Source organism: Xyrauchen texanus, chromosome 4, assembly GCF_025860055.1.
Source record: "Xyrauchen texanus isolate HMW12.3.18 chromosome 4, RBS_HiC_50CHRs, whole genome shotgun sequence".
NCBI classification, from domain to species: Eukaryota; Metazoa; Chordata; class Actinopteri; order Cypriniformes; family Catostomidae; genus Xyrauchen; species Xyrauchen texanus.
The window spans coordinates 23,299,985-23,324,867 of NC_068279.1; the positions used below are offsets into that span (position 1 = coordinate 23,299,985).

Consider the following 24,883-nt stretch of genomic DNA (forward strand, 5'->3'; position numbering starts at 1 on the left):
TGAATTGGAAAGAACAGCTTGATGCTGCAACCTGTTTTTTTTTTTTTTTTTCATCTAAATCATCAGCCAAAAATGTACTTCAAATGCTGGAAAGCCTATACGTTTCATTTATATAACCACTGTGTCCTCTAGTGGCTAATTGTGTCTATTGCAGGATTAAATAAATACCTGTTTTTAGGCAGAATCTGCAAATGTCCTGTGATTGGGTACATTTAAAAACATCTAAATCAATTTTGCCTTCTAAAGTAGGAGCAAATTCACTGCCATCAAACAAAGAAAGAAAGAAAACAATAACTGATCCAAGAGCAACAAGCTTTCAGATGTATTATGAACAAACATGCAAAGGAAAGATAGGCTAGAATGAGTATGCTTGAACATGCAGTATACAGTATAAGATATTGTTGGGTTTGAGTCCACCTTAGTTGAGTCCGAGTCAAGTCTGAGTCTTTAAACAATTGAGTCCGAGTTGAGTACGTGTCCAAAAGCGGCAGAATCAGATTCAAGACCGTTTCCAGAACAGGCCGAGCCAGAGTCAAGTCCGAATTAATCTGTTCATTAATCTGTATTAAAATTGTAAACGTAAAACCAACATCAATAGATCCTATCTAACATCCTATTTTAAGTTCATTTTAAACTTCACAACTAACACCTCACAACACACCTCTGTTGCATTTCATATATACATTTTATAACTAGTATCCTGCTGAACAAACTTCAAAATGTTTTCAGAATGAAAGAATATGCTTTAAGTGCATGAAGACAAAATTGTCCTTCAAGACACTTCTTATTCTGTTCACATTTCAATTATTTGTTGTTTTTTCCCCTCCACTCAAACATAGACTAAAGAAAGTGAAAGCTGTGTTAGTCATTACAACCAAGGTTAATTATTTAATTGATCAATTCAATTTAATTTAGTTTTATTTAAAATGATCCCTATCTAAAGTAATAGTGTATACTGAGATTTCTTTCTGAATCTTTTTTCTCTATCTGGCAACTGATTTGGGAAAAATACAGATCATACAAGTGAGTCAACACAGTAGTAATTAGCACTCGCTGAGAAGTTACGTCTCATGATTTAAGTGTAAATGCTACATCCAAAAACTCTGGAAAAGCCCACTGATAACATCAGGGTCATGTCTTCATGGACAAGATTTTTAGTAAATTTTCAGGAAGCCGCACACAGCAGGGCAGTTCTGCGTGCTGCTCATGTACCTAAATCCCTGATGCATCCATAGTAGCGTCTCGCAGCAAAATAATTGATATTTGCTTGAGCAACAGCCGCATTGGTCTGAAATCTTTAAATACCAACCAAAGAATATTTCATTGAGCTCTTCTTTATTTGTAAAAACATGGAGAATAATAATTTTGAGTCATAAATTTAACAGAATTGTCCTTCAAATGTGTCAGAGATACAGGCAAAAAAAGACGTACATAAGTTACTTGGTGGTTTACAGTAAAAAAATAAAATAAAATAAACATTTAAAAATAAAACGTCATAACCAACTAAATTCATCTTGTAACAAGTTTAGCTTCATACACAAACTTTTTATTCGAATAATACATTTATTTTATAGTCTATAATTAAATTAGAAACAAAACCTTTTACTGCCCAAAATGTCCTAATATTTTATTGTGCATGGTTGAATGTTGTGAATGGTGGACAAATGCTGTAAAAGAATGTAAGCAGCTTTTCAATGCTTTGAAAATATAATAATCAATAATAAACAGGTGCTGTTTATCTGTTAGAGTTGCTGTTTGCTTTAGAAATAACACTTTTTTTTCCCCTGGACAAGCTATGGTGGACCAGTTCAAGTTGACCACAATGCGTGGGCCACAAGAGACTACAGAAACCTACATGTGTAGATACATTATGCTAAAAAATACGTAATATACTATATTAATACTATTTTTATGTATTTTTATTTCTATATACTGTTTTTAGTCAACTGCGAAAGACATGATGTGGATGACTTGACTCAATGAAGTTCTTGATTTTAAGATTTTAACCATGATGAATTGTATGTGTGTGTGCGTGTGTTTGCTTAAACACAGTGACATATCTCTGGCTAAATCTACAATGTCAGGGGCTTATACAGCTGCATGCAGAGATGTGCTAGTTAATTTCTGTTTTGTTTTTTATTCATTTTTTTTTTTTCATTGCATCACAAATGTCATGGACTCGTCTGGACTCTGAAAAGTCCAAAGGCTTGAGTCCGAGTCAAGTCCAGGTAAAAATGTATCTAAGTCCGTGACAATTCCAACTTAAGTCCATTAAAATTGGACTTGTAACTCAGACTTGAGACCAAGTCCAAATTCGAGTACCCCAATTCTAGTATAAGAATAAGTATTTTACAAAATTCACCAAAATTCATCCAAATTTATTATGATGAAACTATTAATATTAAGTTTCTAGGTTTTTAGAAGCCAATCCAGTGTCCAAACACCTAATGCACCCAATCACAACTTTCCACTGTTACTTTATAGTTTAATTAAAAAAAAAAAAAAAAAAAACTTAAAGAATATTGAAATGCTAAAATGCTATATAAATATTACAAAAAGTTATGTGAAAACCACGAAAAACAATGAGAACATATGAAAAACATGTTGCCATATTAATAAGACACTAGTCTTGGATAGCCAGACTTTTGACTTTTGGAGCTTAAACTGGCCAATAACCATCCACTTACACCTGTTTCACACCGCATGCCAAAGCAGCGTCTCAACAGCAGCAGGCTCATGATGAACTGGCAGCATTTTTTTGCTGTGTGACATAGCTGCAGCTCTATACAGTAAGTACAGTGATTTATGAGTTACTATATTAAATATATTTCCTTTATAAACAGCCATCAATTCTAAAATGATTATTGGAACTTGGTCATTGAGAATTATACCTGCTAATGTTGAATCATCTAAATGGAAGAGAACACAAAACAATGTATTTTGTATGAACCGCTTAAATCTATATTTTGTAACCTGCCATATTACTGACCACCAGGTGGAGACAGCAAGATAAACAAAGACATCAGCATTGAAATATTTTGATTGATTTCTGAGGAAATGGCAATGCAGCAATGAAATTACACTAAAATTCATGCATCAACAACATATCAGGTTATTTTTACCATGTAAAAGAATACACATGGGCAATAGCTACATATGTAAGAGATCTATGGGGAAAAAATCCTTTACCTATATAAATAAAATGTAAATATGTTTATAACACCATGTCAGGTTGACACATGCAGCACTTTCTTTCCAGCTTAAGTTCATAATCTTCGACCCAGTGAATGCGCTTCTTGTCTTTTACCCCAATTTAATCGAAGAGGCTGTAAACTTATGGAGAAACTGGAACTTCATGCTAGACAATTTAACAATATCTCTCCATCCAAACACAAATCCATTCACCCCCAAACCACCATACACTACACACACCCAATGTGAAACATCTTTAAACCTTAAATGGAAGCAGATGTGGACGTGGAATAAAAGTTTACATAGGGCCGTAATCAGAGCGAGACACTTTCTTTTATTCCTTTGCTTGATTTCCATCTATTTTTCTCTGCAAATGATGAGGTTGTGTTAGCACTGCACAGGCCGCACAGCTGAGAGTGATTAGCGTTAGCTCAAGTGCTAGTATTATCAGATTGCTGTAGGGTAGGCTTCTCAGAGGCCAAAAAAAGAGCAATTGGGCAAGAGAGAGAGAGAGAGATTGCGGAAAAGAGCAAAGACTTGCTGTTTGAATATGTTCAATCTTCTGTTCACATGTTTGTTTGTGTTTATACACATGTAAACATGAATCATAAAGTGTCATCTCCACCCTAACACACTGAATGGTGTTGTGAACTCTCTTCTTTTACATTCTGTCTGTCTCTTTGCAAATCATTCTTTCTATCAGTGCTCACTATGCAAGATGACTCTGGATAATGTTTGATAACTTGTATAAACTAGCATATGGAACTTAGACTCATAATTACTTCACACTTTGTGAATGCTAAAACCCTGCAACCTGAGCAAATCAGAGGTCGGCATGTTGTATCCAATACTTCTGGTACTCTAGGATCGGCCACATTATGCTGACTCGCATATCAGCAGGGTTTGGAGGGTTACTTTTGAAATGTATTCCACTACAGATTACACAATGCATGCTATAAAATGTCACTTATAATGTATTTTGTAAGATTACTCAAGGTCAGTAATGTAATCTAAATACTTTGGATTACTTCTTCAGCACTGGTAGATTTTTTTTTCACTTGTTTTGACTATAAAAACTCTGCCAGTACAGTAAGACAAAATACACACAATAAAAATACATTCTCTGAAAAACATCATTATCTTATGCAGTCTTGTTTCTAAAATGAGATAAATCAAATTGATCTTGTTTTAAGGATTTCTAGATATTTTTACAAGAAAACAGTACAAAAATGATTATCAAGAATACGATTTTTGCCCTAATATCAAAGGTCTTACTAGAAAAAAATTATGATCTACTGTGAATTTTCTTAATAAAAAAATATGATCATGCCTGGCAACATGTGCATGTAAAATGGCTAGAAATAGCATTTAGCTTAGCGTAAAGTTGACAATTTCCACAAGGTTTATTTCTATTTCTTGTGCTCCAAACTTACTTCAAATGTTCATCTCTGTCTGCTCGTATGAATGTAACACATCAGAAGAAAGTGTTTCACCGCTGTTCAAATGTACTTTGGATTGCATCATTTATAAGTATAAATGTTTGCCGTCTGAAAGGACTAAATATTAAATGAAGCAATTGAAAATAAAATGCAAAGTAATCTCTTCGGTAATCAATATACATTTTGAATGTACATGTATTCTAATTACCAATGATTTAAATTGTAACTGTAGTGGAATAGAGTTACTTATATTTAGTTTTTTAAATACGCATTCTTGTTACATGTATTCCGTTACTCCCTGACCCTGCCGATCAGACATGTTTGCATCATCGTGCGACCAGAAGCGTGTTGCGTCAGCAGCGTGGAAGACCTGGGTTCGGAGACCGCATTGAAACCAGGAAGTAATCATATTCGTATTATCAGTGATGAGTGCGATTCAGAGGTTGTATTTCTCCTATAACATTACATTTTTACTCCAATGAGTTTAGGTTTGGGTTTGGGGGTACAGTTTATAAACATGCATTTCTCCTCACTTTATTACTGCCTGCACATCTGAAAACAGCTTCACAGACTGCTTTTGGCACCCTTCCATGGACATTTCACCTGGAAAATCACACATGCCTATATGCCCAACATTAGTTACTGCCTTAGCCACTGTGGCTAATTTTGGTTAGCGCAGACCGATTTAAACTAAAGAAAAGTCAACTACTGTTTCCGATTTCACTGTGAGATCAGTCTGAACTCAGAGGAACAAGTAAAACCCAAAGCTTATGACATAAATCTTGTTAAAAAAAATTCTAACAGCTGTAATTGGTTTACTGCACAAATATTTTAATTATTATATTATTAATGTGTCATTTTGAGTTGCCAACACTTTTGTTAAATTTACTGTGTGAGTGTGATAAACCTGTGGGTGCGCTATAATTATCTTTTGAAAATGTGACATTTGAAGTGGTCTTCACTAAAGTTAAAAAGGCTCATAAAGCACCCAAATCATGTTTTACTTTAAATCTTCTCAAATTAATTTGTTTCTGTGAGGGTTAAGTAATGTAGTAAAACAAATGTTTATGTGTGTGCATGTTGAGGTTGTCTTAAACTTCTAAATGACATCACTTTGAGTTACTGCCAACTAATTCACTTTTTTTCCCTCCAACTGCTTTAACATTGGTCTTTGTTTTGTCCAAGAGGATGTGAATGTGAGCATTCCACTAATAGTGCTGCTCTTTCAGGGAAGCGATATGAAGGAGGCTGGTCCTTTAACATGAAATCAGCTGTCAAAACCACACAAAAAAGAAACAGCTTTGTAACTGCTATTTTCTTATTGAAGGAAAATAAAAATAAAAGATTTTAAAAGTCCACATTAATGAGGATCTGTTGTAAGTTTGTTATGTCAGCTCTGTAATGTGGTGTTTATTTAACTCTAATTATTAAATATATCTCAATATTGAATATGAAAGGCTCAGAAAACATTTCTAAGAAATGTTTAAACAAATGGCAGTCTCATCTGATCTGAGCTTGTTTGACTGCTCTGTTTTGCTTTGCAATGTCTTACATTGCATATAGGCCTACATTTTCTTTTATTTCATTAGTTTTGCAGCATGTCTGACTGGTCATTTGGAAGGCAAAAAAGAAAATACGAAAATAAATGAGTTCAGCTCTGTGTCTTGAATGATTTATAATGGTTAGGAATTAAAGGCCCATTAGAGGTGTTTTACAACTGCTTCCTGACAGGCTACACAAGAAGTTAAGATTGAGCAAAATAGATGATGCATGAAAAGCAAAGATAGGACTTTCTAAGTGTAAAAGAGAGGGAATGTCAGACTTTAGACTATAACTACAGAAGATATTCCAGTACAGAAATAGAAATGTAGGGCAAATGAGAATACCATAACATACCATAACATACCACCAGCATTCCATACAAGACAGCAATATTTTGTAAAAAATCTACACCAATTTCACTGCATCAACACACCAGACCTCTCTCTCTCTCTCTCTCTCTCTCTCTCTCTCTATGCTGTCAAAGAAACACTCTATGCCTGTGTCTGATGCGGTATCAACTGTTATTGGCAAACCGTTATATTGAGCTTAGGTGACACTGCTATATTTATATCCTTTTACTTTTACTGATCTAAAACACACTACTCCTGTCAATACACAAATCCAACGGGTCTTGTGTATTAGCTCCTTCTGAAAGTAGCAATTAGGCCACTTCTATAAAGGAACACATATTTATACACAGCGTTCTAAGGCATCTCGTGTTTTACAGAGCACCCGCAGCACCCTCAATACCGATCAAAGGGAATCCCGATGGTAAAAGCGCTTAATGGACCGTGACTCGCTTCTGCTCTCTCGCGAACCCGCAAACCCTCCTGAGATATTAATGGTCCATGCCAAACCCCCCAAACACATTCCTGTTTTAGACACTTGAGAATAATCAGTCTCATTTCAGATGCCATACACATTGTTGACATAATTTACAACCCCACCACCATCCGGATGATGCGGTATTCTCAAAATGCCCACTCCCCACATTAAACCCTTTCATTTCATTTAAACTCACCTCGTTATTTCGAAACTGCAGCCTTTCCTGAGTAACAGGGCTCTCTTTCGCATGATCCCCGCTTTCTCTCGCCCCAAGTACATGTTAATATCCGAATTCATGGTGGTGGGATAGCAACGGGGTCCTGACTGCAGGAGCGGAGACGAAGGCAGCGCGAGCGCTGGTGTTGATGATGCGGCTCTGCTCCGCGTCTGGCGAATGGAGAAACGAGAGAGCGCGCACAAAGAATATTCAACAGTGGGTCCTCCTCCACGGGAAAAGCAAAAAAGTGACTCTTTCTGCGGCCAGAGACGAAATGGTTTAAGTGGATAAAATGTGCACACGGTTAATGAAGGTCTTTTCGAACTACATTCAAACCGGTTCCTTTGGTAAAGTTTATCTCCAGGTCGGTCCACGATCTCTGTAAGGATGTATAAAATCAGAAATTAACTGCTCTAGCCTCTGGCCGTAAAGTCTGCGCCGTCCAATGTATGCCCATAAAGAATAGAGGAAAAGACACGGATTTTATAGGGCGGCGACTCTCTCAAATTAATGAAGCCATTTCCTCCTTCCCTGCTGAGAACATTATAATTATTGAGAAGATGCTGTTCCTTTTTTTTTTTTTTTTTTTTTTCATTTAAAACAACCGTGGTATAACTTTATTTTTCTCGAGTTCTCTCAAGACCAAACCTCACAGTCTTCTTTTCTTTAAATTTTTAGCAACATAAGTTGTTATTGGTAGATATATGTTATATATATTTATTTTTGTGGATGCTGTATATTTTTCCTCAATGTTCCATCCACAACTCTTAGTTAATATTATCTTTATTACTAGCACGATTACATTTGATAATAAATAAATAAATAAATAGAGGTGAAATGACTTTTATTCCCTGTCACAAAAATCACAAGTAAAACGTCTAGGTTACATATGTAACCTCAGGTTCCCTGATGGAGGGAACGAGACGTTGTGTCGAAGAAGCGACACTAGGGGTCTCTCTTGAGCGCCGAATATGCCTCTGATCTATGAAAAAGATTTTTCTGAGGAGCCGGAAATGGTCCGACCACTACAGTGGCTCGGCTCAGCGACGTGGCCGGGAGGACACAACGTCTCGTTCCCTCCATCAGGGAACGTAGGTTACATACGTAGCCTAGATGTTCCCCGTCTGTCGCTCACTTCGATGTTGTGTCGAAGAAGCGACACTAGGTGTCCAATTTAAATCACGCCATACGCTGAGCCGTGTACGTGTACTGCTGACACAGGAGCGGGCAGGAATTTTACGTGCAAAGGTGACCGGCTGTGTCAGACTGCACGTACCCTCCCCCAATGCCACAAAAGAGCCGTCGGAATCCTTCTGGTTACCCTAGACAGGGGAACAAGGCGAAGCTTGCCAACCTGGGAACGGGCCGAGCCTGGCTGGGCCTCTTTTCTCTCTATGTTTCTCCGCATAGAGCAAGAAACGGTCGGGGCCCTTACACGCATCGAGGGAAGGGGGGGCTATGGTGGAATCATCCAGGGATCCGAATATGCGGAATCTCCTGGGGGTGAAAGCGCACAGTTTTACCTCGGCCGAGGGAAAGGGCGCTAGGTGCAAGCGTTCCACCCGGCCAGTCCATCAGCGTGTTACCGAGTTCTACCGGCTCGGACCTGAGAAAACACAGGATGATACTGACTCAACCCTGATATTGTACAAATCTTGCAAGGGTATTAGGTTTCACAACCCGCTGCTCTACATATGTCTGCTAGGGAGGTGCCCCTGTCCGGTGCCCAAGAGGACGCAACACTCCTTGTTGAGCGTGCTCGGACCCGCAAAAGTGGGGGGGGCACGGCCTGGGTGTGATAGGTCAATGAAATGGCATCCACGACCCAGTGGGAAAGCCTCTGTTTGGAGACAGCGTTCCCTTTCCGCTGTCCGCCAAAGCAGACCAAGAGCTGTTCAGAACATCTAAAGCTCTGCGTGCGGTCCAAATAGGTACGCAAAGCACGTACTGCACAAAGCAACGAAGGGGCTGGGTCTGCCTCCTCCCGGGGCAGCGCTTGCAGGTTCCCTACCTGGTCTCTAAGAGGGCCTGGTAGGAACCTAGGGCACGTAGCCCGGTCGCGGTCTTAGGATCACATATGTGTCTGCCGGACTGAACTCCAAGCAAGTGTCGCTAACAGAGAACGCTTGCAGGTCCCCGACCCTCTTGATGGAGGTGAGCGCGATCAGCAGGGCATTCTTAAGAGAGAGGGCCCTGAGTCCAACTGATTCTAGCGGCTCGAAGGTAGGTCTCTGGAGGCCCGCGAGGACCACCGAGAGACCCCAGGAGTGGAACAGGCTTGGCTGGGAGGGATTCAACCTCTGGGCTCGTCTTAGGAACCTGATGATTAAGTTGTGTTTACCCAAAGACTTGCCATCTACTGCGTTGTGGTGGGCCACGATGGCAGCGACATACACCTTTAGGGGTGAAGGGGACAGCCTCCCCTCCAGCCTCTCATGCAGAAATAAGAGCACTGACCTAACTGCGCATCTCTGTGGGTCTTCGGCCCGGGAAGAACACCAATTTGTGACCAAGCGCCACTTCAGGGCGTAAAGATGCCTGGTAGAAGGGGCTCTGGCTTTGTTGAACGTGTTTACGACGGTAGGTGGTAGACCAGCTAGATCTTCCGCGTCCCATCCAGGGGCCAGACGCGGAGGTTCCAAAGGTCTGGGTGCGGATGCCAGAGCGTGTCCTGTCCCTGAGAAAGAAGGTCTTTCCTCAGGGGAATTTGCCAGGGAGGGGTTGTCGCAAGGAGTACGAGGTCCGAGAACCAGGCCCGGGTGGGCAAATAGGGAGCCAGTAGTGTGACTTGTTCCTCGTCCTCCCTGACCTTGCACAGCACCTGTGCAAGAAGGCTCACTGGGGGAAATGCGTACTTGCGCAGCCCCACAGGCCAGCTGTGTGCCAGTGAGTCTGCCCCGAGGGGAGCCTCTGTTCGGGCATACCAGAGTGGGCAGTGGGAGGTCTGTTGGGAGGCAAACAGGTCTACCTGGGCCTTGCCGAACCATTCCCAAATCAGCTGGATGGACTGGGGGTGAAGCCTCCACTCTCCGCTGGGCAAGAGTTGTCGTGACAGCGCGTCCGCTATCACATTGAGGTTGCCGGGGATGTGAGTGGGATGCAGCGACCTGAGTCGCAGCTGGCTCCAAAGGAGGAGACGATGGGTGAGTCGTGACATGTGGCGGGAGCGTACGCTGCATTAGCGATTTATGTACGCTACCGCGGTGGTGCTGTCTGACCTGATTAGGACATGTTTGTGTCGAACTAACGGGAAAAACTTCTGCAGGGCAAAGAAAACAGTCAACAACTCTAGGCAATTGATGTGCCTGCGCAGCGGGGCCCCCTTCCAACGGCCCACGGTGCCCGGACCCAATTTGGAGGCGACGGTCGTGACCAGGATGTGTCGGGACACCTGCTGCTAGGGGACTCATGTCCGCAGAAAGCAGAGGTCTGTCCAGGGTTTTGAAGTTTGGCGGCAGGCGGGGGTGATGATCACACGGTGCATGCCACGGCGCCATGCTCGTCTCGTGACTTGAGTCTGGGGCCAGTGCTGAAGCTGTCTCATATGTATCAACCCCAGTGGCGCGACTGCCGCAGAGGATGTCCTATGCGCCAAACATATGCTTCATGAGGACATGTGAATAGATGAACATTTCATTTTAGTCCTAAAATATCTGCAAGCAATTGGATTATGTGACCAGACAGTCATCCCCTTTATTGACCAGGCAACTGAAATCTGCCTAAATTCATGTAAATGTGAAAATGTTCTTTTAATCAGTCAAAATGTACATTATGCATTCATGGATGTTTTTAAATCTATTTATTGTAATTATTTTGCTCGACTCTGTTATATTTCATACTTGTGTACTATGTAAGTACTTGCATGACTTAGCAATAGTGTAATGATTTCAGTCCTGTCAGTAAAGCTTTGATGATATTGACCATCATTAAACAGTAACAGCAATATTGAATGAGAGAAAAAGGAAAACAGAAAAATACAGAGAGAAAGAGAGAGCTTTTAAACAAGCCAGCTGCCCTTGATTTACTTGACATTGATGTCTTAGTCGAGTAATGGCAAAGACATTTGATCAGATGGAAACCTTTAAAACTATACTTGAGTCTACACCTCAGCCAAACAAACTTAATTATAAAACTGTAAAACGTCTGTTCCATGCAAAGTTACACTATGTATATTTGGTATGCAGGAGAGAGAGAGAGCGAGAGTGACAGAGCTGCACTACCTCACGGAATGCTCAAAATATGAAATCATCAGAAACCACTTTTATCCCAAAATTAACAAAATATTTCCCCAATTTAATAATACACCCCAACTGAAAAACTTCCGTTTATTCTCTGCGAAAAAGCAGAATGTGCAAATATAGCTGCAAGATTTGTAGCATCCTGCCATCTCCTGTGGGACAACCACAACTAAGAAATTAGCATTTTATAAATGTGTTATGAAAGAAGCCCTATTATGCTTTTTGGGATTTTATCTTTCCTTTAGTGTGTAATATAGCTGTTTATGCATGTAAAAGGTCTACAAAGTTACAAAGCACAATGTCCACGCAAAAGGGAGTAATTCTCTCACACAGACAACACTGCTCAAGAACTAAAAGAAACGATTGGATTGTAGTCCAGCCATGTCTTCCGTAAGGTATTTATGTCACTATGCAACACATTTGCTCAATGCCTGCATAAGGGCTAATTTGGTCTGCCCTCAAACAAAGGTAGTTATAGCCGAGGCCAGGATGAGATGGGTTAGTGTTGTCGCCATGTTGAGAAGACGCTGTTTTATTCACTCCGAAAGCAAAACCTCTTTGTTTGGACTTCCAAATGTAGATGAATTGAAGGATCAATTGAAATTAATTTTTACCACTATTCCTCAGCAGTACAACCATAACCAATACCCGATTTTCAAGATGGTTACTCCTGAAAGATGGTGCAGTTCCCACTTTGTTGGGACAGTCTTGCGATTCAGGATCACAACCTGTAAGTTTGTTTGATTATTTGTGGATTTATCTGCTACCGAGTGTTCAAAAGCTGAGTTTTGTGTTGTAGTTATGGTGTACACCCTGTGCACAGCTGTAGGCATCTGCTATCCTGCTGGCTAATGTTATTGTGTTTAAATAGTGTGCTAATAAGCTACGGGGCCACGTTTACCTACAATTGTGTAGAATTATGCAGATTGTTTGTCGTTCTTACTATCATGAATAGTGATCAAGTGTGGAGATGGATTTATTTTTACAAACAGTAATTTTACAACTGCAATTCACGGTATTGCTCGGTTAACTTGCTATGTAATGTTATTGTTTTGGTTAGGGTTTACTACTCAGCTGTGGGCCGGCTTTTACCTAAAACTGTGTTACAGTTTGTACAACATTACAAGCTGTAATATTACGGCCACTATTGGTAGTCCACCGCTAACTTACCGACGCCACTGTTACCATAGGTACAGTAGTGTTTACAGCTGCTCAGGAAGACTTGGGAGCTAAAACTCGTTTATGGTAATGGGCGTTACATATCCGACACATGCTCTATGCTTTTTACCAATCACAACAGACTAGGCCAACTGACCAATCAGAGCAGACTGGGCTTTTCGGAAAGGAGGGATTTAAAGAGACAGGAGTTAAATCAGAGTGTTTGAGCCAGAGGATGAAGAGAGGGGAAAAGAAATGTACATTATGAGAAAAATAATGTGTTTTTTGAACATTAAAGCATGTGAACCTATTCTAGTAGACCCCCCAAATAAAATTATGAAACTGTAAATTTGCATATTATGGGCTCTTTAACCCCCCTCCACACACACGCACACACACACACACTCACAATGCAAAGCCCTCATTACACATGAATGTACATACTGTTTAATTCAGTTTATATAGTTCATTAGTTAAAGTTAACTTGTTTCATAATTGGATCATAATAATTTTTTATTATCTGTTTTACTTTTATGATTTTTTATGTTTTTCCTGTTATATTGCTTGTTCAAATCCTAATTCAATTGGTCAACTGTTCTTAACTATTTCTATGTTGTTTTTAAATGCTTTGGCAATACAAAATGTACTTTTGTCATGCCAATAAAGCAACTTGAATTTAATTGAATTGATCTTAGAGAGATAGATGATGTCCAGTCTTTTCATGTGGGCTTTGTTGTCCAGATGGTAATGCTGTGTACATTTCACTCACTGAAGGAGAATGTGTGGTGCGTGTGTGTGTGTAGAACTTGGCTGGGAAGCAGCATGTTGATTTCTCTAAGACAACATGACAGGAAGAAATATGACAAAGAGAGGGTGGGCACCTCTCGTACTCTCTCTTCTCCACTTGCCACTGCAATGAATGAAACAACAGAAAATATGATTTTGGTGATTGTCAGGAAGACTAATGTAATGTGCGATGGGAGAGACTGAAAGTGGATTAAAGATGTGTGTGCTAGATTATCAAGGGTGATGACTGTGGATGTGAATGTGAGCATTGTGTGCGTTGCATGCTATAATGGCAGGGAAAAGATAATGTGCATGCAAGTTATTATTGTAAGGTAATATCATTGTGGTTTATTGCACAATGATGATGTCATTTAAATTCCATCAGGTTTCTTATTGTAGTATCACAATAATATTTTTACAATAATACAGTGCATCCTGGTCAAATTTGGCTTCACGTGCTACATGCTTTTACCAACAATCAGAAGCCTTATTTTTTTAGGGCTGCCAAAATAGCACAAAGGAATGGAGGGTTGCTGGGGGAAAAAACATGCATTTAATCGAGGGCTGCCTTGGATACGCCAATGGGTGATTGGGTCTGATCAGCTGATAATGTATGACTCTGATGAATTGAAAAGCACTTTGCCTTGAAATCAACAAAAATGCTATGATGGATGCCAGAAGACTGTCAAAGAGATGGCAGGAAAGTACAAACCTAACATTTACATTTAAACACTATATGGGCCTCTTTCATAAAACACAAGCAAAACAAATTGCTGAATAAACTCTTTGTAAACCCAGTTTTACATAAATTGTAACACTCAGTGTGTTTGATTTGTGCTGTTGATTTTCATAAGGGTCTTTGTTTTTTGGGTGGATCGTTTAGACATAAAAAATTATCAAATGTAGTCTTCTTGTTGACTCAGTGTTGAATGAGTCATATACTTCCAGCTTGAATCTGGAATGGTACATTAGAGCACTAAACCTACTGTACACAGATATACAGGAATAGTCTCTGTATTAGAGGTTTTTGCTAAATACATACACAGTCAGTCTCATAAACACTTGCATGTAAACATTCGATTGCGATCCTTCTCACGTATTACACGTGCAAGTACACAACCTGTCACATACAGTACAAACACACACATATGCATCTTCTAGTCTGAAATTACCACCAACATGGGGCGCGTGTGCTTTGATATTCTAGGCACAGTGCATTTCTGCTCAGACAGTCTTTAGGATGATCCTTGAACCAAAAAACATGCACTCTCTTACACCCACATATACATGTGCACACTGGGAACATTGTGTCCCTGGGGCATCTGGGGGAAAGATGAGAGCTACTAAGAGATTAATTAGGCTCACTTCAACAAGTCATTGAGAGTCACACACATTCCCTCTTTATATATCTTCATCTCTTACTATTTTTCTGCCTCTCCCACTCTCCTCTTTACCACCTACTCATTCCTGGCAGTACCATTTGCATCAGTTTCATCTTACTGGAACTTTCTTTATTGTTATCTTTCCTTCTTTTCCATCCAATCCTAGAGTTACCTCTTAAAAAAACTGCCATAGCAACCGTACGCACATTTGCTGCACTTGACCCATTCAGCTGATCACTATGGGCCTGGCAAGGCCTAAACCAGAGCCGGTTGCACTAAGTACTTCATTGTGTGATAATTGCTGGAGAAGCATACATGAATGTGAATGAAACAGTCACATGTAAAAGAGCTCTTCATTTGGAATGAAAGAGGACAAAATTAATGAATTATGGCATTAGAGATGAATCAGATACTCTCATGAATAAACGGGACCAATGAGCATTGACAAATTTAATGTGGGAAAATATTATGCATTTAACACATATTTAATCTCAATTAACATAGGAAAACAGGTCAACAATCTATTTACGTTTAAATTTATTTGAGAGTGAATGAAAAGTAGACAGACAGACAGATCAATCGATAGAACAATCTTTACCCACCCACCAAGTCAACATCTTGTCTGTCCACCAGCTGCCATCTCTCAGTTAGTGGTATTTTGGGAAAAGTCCATGAATTACAAAATGGTTTATTGTGTTCTGTTATCTTGCTCATGCAAACACACACATGTATACACCCACACTGAGTCATACTGAACATTGACACCTTAATTGCTTGGGAGCTCTGATTAATGCTAATTATTTGGCTGGATCTGACCAAAGTGCTGATAAATCAATCTCATTTACATCTATTTAAATAAACAAAATTTTGAGGAAAACTATATCAGAAAGCAGCTGGCTTTAATAAAGACATGTTGAAGATGATGTGTGTATCTGTGTTATGTACTGTGAGCATAACAGATAACAAAATCCACAAAGATGATTCAGTAATAAACAAGAAGAGCTCAAAAATCATCCATATAAGATCTGTCATTGGCCAAGTGTCACACTAAACCACACATCAGTTTCCAGATTTTAGATATGCACTGATTTGTCTTCTTTCTCCATTAAATGACTTCCTAAAATCTTGTGTGACAAAGGTAACAGGTAATGGAATGACTATTTGCACCAGGTATAAATAGCCACTGCCACTGAAGCTAATAGACTACTAGAGGAAGCAGAAACATATACAAAAAAAGCTCAATTCAATGTTGGACAAGTCGCATGGAGATTAGCATCCATGCAGCTGTTCTTTTGTGCAGGCAACCTGTGGTTGAATCCAGCTTGTGATATTTTCCAATCCCACCCTCCCAGTCTTCTCCCCATCATTTCCTGTCTCCGCTAACAAGGTCTGTCTTGCTTTTAGTATTAGATGGGGCTTGAGCTCCAAATCCTCCCTGTAATTGTACCTGTACTAAAATTGTGCTGGTGCGGTGTAAGTAGTTGTTTATATAACTTAAGCAAAGCAGGACAAGATTAGATAAACATGTTCCTCTCAACTTCTATTGAGAAATCCATTTATATGTCTAATAGAACAGCATATTACAAAATGTTTATATGGAATATGTATGTCAATAACCACAGAAAATTTGTAAGAATGCTCATTTAAAACCCTAATGTTTTCTTCCATGGTATACAACAGTGATTTTCCTATTAAAATCATGGTTTAGGTTCAGAGTTTGAGTTAGGTTTAGAGTTGGCATAGGGATTAAAAGTCATAGGTTTTTGTTCAAGCCAACTCGTAAAATTTCCTCTGATTCCGGCATCTCATACTAATTATTATGACTTGTCATGCGACCAGGTTGGAAATAACTTATATGACTGCTTCAGTCACTCTCTTTGACACACAAATGTGCACAGACATAAATATGCTGGGCTGTATACCACAGATGAGGCTTTTTGAAAGTCAACATCATTAACCACCATTTGTAGAAGCATTTCAAATATAAGAGGCAACAGCAGCTTTCTCACTCTGAAAGCATCTCTAAACTGATGGGCAGCACCACAGGACACTTTAAGAAATGTATGCCTGGTGATAATTAAATGGGTTCTTTAACATTGAAATTGGTGAGTTTGAGGGACAGTGCTGGCCTTTGCCTTCTGCAGGGAGCAAGTCACCAATCTTAATTAAGATGAACTGTTCTCACTGTTCTCAATTATGTTGCTAATAGACATTTGTATCAATCGGTTATCCACATTTGCAGCCCATAGCATTTAAATGTATTTTTTTTCTGCCTTTCTTTCACTGTATTGGTGTGTGTATTAGTGTATGTGTGCATATCCAACACCCTCACTGTGCTACACAAAGTGAGAAATTACATTTCTCATCCCCTTAAGAACTGCTGCATCTGCATTTTCAAAACTGCCTATATTTATTTGCAAACACACAGACACACACATGTGAGAGAAAGAGAAAAACAGAGAAAGAGATCTAAATAACATGCTATTAGGTGGGGTCATGGTTTTATGGAGAACAAGGGAGACTCTCCTCCAATTATTAAAAATAACCATTTAAAAACAAGAAAGACTAAATGAAAAAAGCATGTGAAATGTTTGCTCAGTGGAATTGTTGCACTTGTTTGCTTTGCCACACCACTGTTGTTAATGTATTGATTGTGATTAAAAAGATAGATCATTTGTGGATACAAACACTGTCTTTCTCTTCTTGCACATCAGGGGTGCTTGGAGATAGATAATGTGTCAAATAAAAAATAAAAATTCATTATAAGCTGTCAACTGTCTCCACAGCGCTGCTATTAAAAAAACGATTTGCTACCATTTGCCCCATTTCTTGTGCACCTCATATACACACCACAGGGGGTAGCCAGGATATTCAAACAATTTGATTACTGAACAAATCTGAAGACAGTCACGTTCACATTTTAATGGTATACTTCTGGAAGTATGTTCTGGTATGTTCTTGCTGAGAGACTCCATTTTAAGACTCTCAGCAAACCAAAAACATACATCACTGTTGCATGCACTTAACATCTGCAGTTGACATTTCTCTTGAATTTTAATGTATGGCCTGTACTATTTCTTTTGACATTCAGTGATAGCAACATTAGAACATCTCAAAATTATTAATAATCTTTTTTTTCAATATCAAATGAATCCACAAAAACTTTGAAAAAGTCATCAACCAACTAAAGAGGAGGTGCAAACAAAAATCTAAATGCCATACTTTAAAAAGAAGGAGGTGCAACACTCACTTTTTAAGCAAAATTAAAGCTACAACTTCATTTGTTTAAACATACATGACGTTTTGGCCACCCTCAGGGCCTTCATCAGACATCAAGTAGACCTTGAACAAAAACATTTAAAATACTTTACCAATTACAAAGAGGTGTGTCCCTCTAATTGGAGGAGTGGCTTTGTAATAGATGGATAATCCACAGTCCCACACCAAACCATATACAGAATCTTATGTACAAAGACAGATGATCAATAAAACATACCATTATCAATTTCTTGATTCATTCCCCTTGGAAACAATGTATCCAAGTGGAATACCTCGAAATGTCCCCAAGACTTAAGATATATATCGATATCACAAGGTAAAAGATAATGGTCAACACAGTGGAAGAACTTTTCTGTAATGCTTCCAATTCCTGAAACTATGGGTCTTCCATCTGGGTTCTGCAGATTTTTGTGAATTTTAGGTAATGTAAAAAAAGTTTAAGCCTAAGACGCTGGACATAAAGAAAAGAAGAAGTGGGCTTGTCAATAAAATTATTGTTGACCGCATCTTCCAATGTCTCCTTTATCAATCTATCGAGGGCAACAATTGGATCAGAGGCTAAGGAGATGTAAAACTCATCATTCATCAGTTGTCTCTTACACTGCTTGATAGTAAAAATTATCCCTGGAGGTTTACACATCCAAAAGGCACCAATTTTTGGAACAGATGATGATGAGTTAATAATGATCTGGACTGAAATCCTGTAACGATGGTTCTTTGCATTGATGGCTGCCACAATTACCTATTTGCAGAAGAAGGAAACTGTCCTGAAAACCAACCTTGACAGGATTGAAAATGAACTGGCTGAGAAATTGGAAAATCATCTTTTTTTCTGCCACTTTGAAAAACTTAAAGAGAAAGCTTCACAGAATTATGGTGCACTACAGGCAAAAAAGCAAGACAGGTTTTAGAAAGACCAACATGATTACACTGAGGGGTTTGTATACTCCTGGAAGGCCTAAACTGAGGTGTCTGCTACCTCTGTTCCTCACGTCGAATTTAAACCTAAACCAAGAGGGAATCGCTTTCAAAATAACTACTGGCATAGGCGGGAAAATTCCTCTGACTCACTCTCCTCCAATTCCATGCCATTGAGATATAACAATGATCATAGGCCTCAGTATAGGCCTGTGTAACAAATTAGGGACAACAGGACAACTTCTTTAAGGAATGGCCCCCTAACAAAAATGTGACCATCAATCAGGATCAAGGCAAAAAAGATGAGGTAAGAAGAGAACCACGCATATCCAACAACAGACAAGTCAAGTAGTAAATCTCTCAAAAAGACAATTACAACCAAATGAGATTTTACTTTTGAATCATGGCCTGTCTTTTGTACCAACAGTTCAGATTGATGAATTTCAAATATCTATTGACTTCCAGAGATTATTATATATATATATATATTTTTTTAATTTTTATTTATTTATTTATTTATTTTTTTTAATATGTTTTCTCATCAGTTAGTGAATCCCTGCCTCCATCTGAAAAGGTTCACTTTAAACCCAAGAGTATGTTCACTCCACCAAAACACAGCATTAATTCTGTGGAGACATACTGCCATCTGGTTGAGGATGAAGTCAAACTGTGGTATGAGAAAGATAAAGAAAAAAGAAGAAAAAAGGCTTTAAAATCAATGAAGTCAGATTCCACTATAACGATTAAGCAGGCAGACAAAGGTGGAGCGATTGTCATAATGAACACAGAAAACTATCAAGCAGACAGTAAGAGACAATTGATGGATGATAAGATTTACATCTCCGTAGCCTCTGATCCAGAAGTTCCCTCAATAGATTGATAAAGGAGACATTGGAAGATGCTGTCAACATAGATTTTATTGAGAAGCCCACTTCTGCTTTTCTTTGTCAAACATCCAAGGGTTCCACTTTTTTATATATTACCTAGAATTCACAAAATCTGGAGAACACAGTTGGATCTTTACCCACCTTTGTTTTCAGCTCTTCCATCATATTTAAAGGACACTGGGTATTTCCTGAGACTGTTTAATAGTGTTTTGATACCAGAACAATGATTGTTTATACACTTGAAGTTGGCATCGAACATTTTGTAAATTCTTTTGGATTTGAGATCCGACCTGACACCTCCTCCATCCTTTCTAGCTACACTGATGAGACTGGTCCTCACTAAGAACTACTTTAAATTGTACAATGAATGTGTATTCTAGTGGCTACTAACTTTGCAAATTTACATCTTGACAGAATTTTAGACAGAGCTTATAACCCCCTTTTTTTTTTTTTTTTACTAATTATTGAAGTCCAATCGTTATATTGATGACATTTTTGTATTGTTTCAAGGAGATTTAGAATCCCTGCACTACTTTCAAAAGTATTTTAATTCTGTAACTGAACATTTACAATTTACAATGCTTTTAGTGGAGACGCTTTGGACTTTTTGGATGTTACTAAGTTATGAAATTCATTGTGCACTGATATTTTTAAGAAAATATCAGATATAATTTTCTGCATGCCCACAGCTGTCATCCACCTCCTCTTAAGGAAAGCCTTCCAGTGAGAAAGTTACACAGAATAAAGCACATTTGTTCAACTGAGGATTACTTTATTGTTAGAAGTAACATTTGCAAAATTTAGAGAGAAGGATTATAATAATAGCTGGCTAGATAGAACTGAAGAGAAAAAGAAATACATAAGGAACAGCTGCTTAACACCTCAAGATCAAATTTCCTACAAAGAGTCCTCCAGTTCAATTTATTACCACCTATACTCCCCAAAGCCCAGAACTTCATAGTATAATACATAAACATTGGTATATTATAAAATCAGATCCAGACTTAGCTAAAACATTTAAGGTCCCACCAACAATGCCATTCTGTAAAGAATACTCTTGCCTGGTATTGATATTGATATACATCGTAATTCTAGGGAAACTATTTGGATATTCCACTTGGATACATTGTTTCCAAGGGTAATGAATCAAGAAATTGATTATGGTAAGTTTTATGCAACCTGTTCTTATAGTGAAAACATGACTTTATATAAATTTTTGCCAAGCTTGTTAAATGTGTCTTCAGGTACAATTCCCTGCAGTTTCCAGGAAAAATGAACACTAGGGGCGCTACAACAATTGTGTGTTTTATTCTGATTTATTGATGTTCTGTCTTTGTACTTAAGATTCTGTAAATGTTTGTTTTGGTAATAATGACTTTGTATTAAGTGGTCACTAGATCGAGTGGGAGATTGGATTATCCAGCTATTACAAAGCCACTCCTCCAATTCTTGGGTTTCAGTCACGTGATTATGATGACGCGCGAAGGCGGAGCGATTTCAGATGGAGGGCAGGAAGTAAACATGGAGAATACGTATATGGAGGAAACCGTTGCGGAGTGTCCGTATTGTACGAATTTAGAACCAGTTTCAAGAAATAGATACAAGGAGTTAGTAAACGCATATGTTGGACGTGACCCGTTCCTCATGAAGATGAGTGAGTTTTCGGTCGAACTTGAAGATTTGCCGACAGTGGAGGCTGTTGACATCACCAACTATCTGGTCCTTCAGACATCGTACTACACCAGACAGCAAATGAAGGCATATAAAAGTCTGGAGGCGTACAACTTTTTTTGTGGGTCCACAACCTCGGTACCAAACGGCTCCACGATGATCATCGTTTGGTCTTCGCTAGGGTGAGTGTTTGTTCTTATATTGTTTTATGTGTTAAGATGCTAGCAGTAACGGCTATAATGTCAATAAACATGCAACACATCTTAACGACGACGTTAGACTGACAATCGTTTATGTTTCAAGGTAAACCACTCTCAGAGATCAGGCGAAACATCTCTGAAGACGACCTGGATTATTGCGAAGGAGGATGGAGAAGTCATTGCAGCTCATTGCAGCTCATTGCAATTGCATGGCAGGGTAAGTAATTTATGTAGGCTAGGATGTTTAACGTTACCATATATCTTTCTCTCTCCACACACACACACACACACACACACACACACACACACACACACACACACACACACTGCTAGCATACTGGAGAGAGCTTTAAAGGGGTCTCTCCAACATTATAAAATAATAAAACAATCCAGGGTCATGAACTGGATTGTTTTATTATTTTATAATGTTGCCTGGGGTGCCCTTATAATGATAGTATCGTTTTTACATCAAATAATGTCATAATTTGGAAATAACATGCATTTTCCTAGCCGGATTTTAGCCTCTGATTTGAACGCTCTGGGCTATATCGCACATCATCAAAATGGGCTGATATAGATTGCACTTTTCCCCTGGTGTAGATTGCATTTGAGGTAAAAATAAATAAAAATAATCATATTGTATTCTATTCACAGACTATCAGAATCGTGTTCTCATGTAGGGGCAGTTATTTTTTCCATTGAAGTTGGGGTAAAGATGCGAGATACAGCTTCCTGCACAACAGAGCAGTGCAAGTGGCTGATGCCATCACATGTAAAAAGGTAAGGTGACACTGTATTTTTTGGACACTGTGTAACTGTAGGCTAAATTATGATGTTAAATTAATGTTTATATTGTGCCCCTTTGGTTACGTCTTTGCTCTGGTTACTTCATCAGGCAGATTGCTTGTCTTCGTCTACATTTCATCTTCTTTTAGGGGATTTTCATTATATTCCATCATACCTAATGTTGGGGATTATTAAATTATTTCTATTATATATTCTGCCTTAATATGTGTAGCTTGTGACAATGTGGTCAGTCACAATTTCCCTGTTGGACAAAGAGAAGCTAAGACAGCAAAGACCCACATAAACACAGTTTGGCATCTCAATCCTGTGATGATAGCCTTACCTGTTTTGCTCACAGCCATAGGATAAACGCCAGATTTATACTGCATATAGATATGTTATGGTTATGGACCACAGAAATGTGGACTTAATGATCTTCTTTGTGTTAACTTATTTTCAGATTCCTGCTGCTCCAGTAGCTCTGATCGACTTCTCCTGTGGTAAAGCCAAAAAAAAAAAAAGCTTGACCGTTCTGTTGATGGCAGGACAACTGAAAACCAGGTTGGGAAATCACTTTCATGCCCAAGAGTGAAGAGAGGGTCAGAAACATATGCTAGTTTTTTTTAGACTTTAAGCAAAAACTGTCTAAGGAGTGCAGCACTGATGGCTAGGGAGCCTTACTACAAAGAATTCATCCCCAACTCTAGTATGCTTCCTAAAACTGTTCTTGAATACAGAACACCAGAGACTCTGCAGCTACCCCCCAAAGAGCTTGGAGAGCTATGCCAGGTATTCCAGCTAGAAGAGCTCATCATGTCCCAGGTCCAGGCTGTAGAGAGGGCAACTCGAAGTCAGAGTGCAAGCAGGATTTGGTTTAGGCAAAGAGCTGGACGCATAACTGCTTCCAAGTTGAAACAAGCTATTAAGACCAACCCCCAGCAACCATCCAAGAGCTTGATCAAGGCCATATGCTACCCAGAAGCATATAGGTTCACCACAGCCGCTACAAGGTATTTAGGGTTTGAATTAGGGTAAGGCCGTGTGTAAACAGTGTTTATGTCCAGAAAAAGAAACACTGACAACAGAGAGTATAATTTGGTTAAAAAAGAAGCTTGTCTATTAAGTAAATGTATCTTACTGGTGGAATATTAAATGAAATGTATAGTAACACATTGCTTTGGTGCACGTTAGTTATTAGTTATTAGTTATAGGGTTATAAGACTATGGTTATGCAGGAGTAGAACTAAGTATAGGGGTTAGGGTATTGGCATTTAAATCACTGAACTGGCTCTACACATCCAATACTAAGTAATCATTTCCTTTTCATGTTTTGCATGTGTACTGTGTACAGTTATGGATGCAAACATGAAGCACAAGCCAGAGGAGTCTATGAGAAGCTGATGGGTCGGGAGCATGCAGGCTTCTCCTGTATGGACAGTGGTCCTCCCCTGATGGGATTGTTGCTTGTGACTGTCACGGAACTGGCATCTGCGAGATTAAGGTAATATTACAGTCTCTGTTGTAGTAAAGTCCCTAAATCTCGAGTCTGAGTCGTGTCTCAAGTCCTAAACTGAGCAAAAATGCAGAAAATATATTTGTTAATCTATTGTTCACGTGTCCTTCTCTCTGTGATTTTAGTGTCCACACTCTCACCAAGATGAAGCCAATCTGCGCTTGTGTGCTGGGGAAAAGGGCTTCTGCCTCATCAATGATGGGGATAATGTCATGCTGGACCGGACTCATGACTACTACTACCAAGTTCAGGGACAGCTTCACATTGTAGACGCTGAGTACTGTGATTTTGTTGTGTGGAACCACAATGACATTTTTGTTGAAAGGATTTTGCCCGATCTTGAACTTTGGGATGATGTTATATATATATATATATATATATATATATATATATATATATATGTATATAATGTATGTAATATACAGTGACTCTTCAAGGGAAATTCAGTTTAAGAAAACAACACTTGAACACTAGACACTAGAACTGAACCTCTCAGACAGTTTATATGATTTTTACACATGGCAAGGCAGTTTGAAAGGTCAGTATGATCTGGTATTGTCAGGTTACATTAATACATTCAACAGTTTAAAACAAGTAGCCAACACTTAAATCCACTTTTTGGAAGATTTAGCAAATGGAGGATTAGCAGGAAATAAGCACCTGAAGATGGGAGGATCTTTTGAGATGAATCTTAAGTATGTTAAGTGGTAAATCAACATCAAGGCAAGATGTTTTGTATGAGATTATACAGAGTACGTTTAGAATGAGACAATATAGATTAATCGTTTCATTCTTAAGGGTACCGGCACATATTGGGGTAGAGGGCAATGAGGAAGCAATCATCTGGCCA

The 24,883-nt window shown here is 38.9% G+C and overlaps 2 protein-coding genes and 1 long non-coding RNA gene across 5 annotated transcripts in view; 2 read left to right on the forward strand and 1 right to left on the reverse strand.

Moving 5' to 3' along the window:
* The window catches only part of LOC127636741 (GTPase-activating Rap/Ran-GAP domain-like protein 3), a 140,670-nt gene extending 133,362 nt beyond the window's left edge, over positions 1 to 7,308 (reverse strand). For all 3 annotated transcript variants that reach the window (XM_052117475.1, XM_052117448.1, XM_052117441.1), the window contains exon 1: positions 7,195 to 7,308. In XM_052117475.1, the coding sequence (XP_051973435.1) occupies positions 7,195 to 7,295 (101 nt within the window). In that variant the 5' untranslated portion in view covers positions 7,296 to 7,308. The remainder of the gene's footprint in view (positions 1 to 7,194) is intronic.
* Positions 7,309 to 21,378: 14,070 nt separating this feature from the next.
* LOC127643310 (uncharacterized) lies at positions 21,379 to 22,513 on the forward strand. Its single transcript, XR_007970479.1, has 3 exons — positions 21,379 to 21,716; positions 21,838 to 21,951; positions 22,389 to 22,513. It is a non-coding gene; the product is annotated as an uncharacterized LOC127643310 (long non-coding RNA).
* Positions 22,514 to 22,641: 128 nt separating this feature from the next.
* On the forward strand, positions 22,642 to 24,379 carry LOC127643204 (uncharacterized). Its single transcript, XM_052125836.1, has 4 exons — positions 22,642 to 23,081; positions 23,258 to 23,530; positions 23,872 to 24,021; positions 24,159 to 24,379. The coding sequence occupies exons 1-4, from the start codon at positions 22,921 to 22,923 to the stop codon at positions 24,301 to 24,303; spliced, it is 729 nt and encodes a 242-aa protein (XP_051981796.1). The 5' UTR covers positions 22,642 to 22,920; the 3' UTR covers positions 24,304 to 24,379.
* Positions 24,380 to 24,883: the final 504 nt, after the last annotated feature.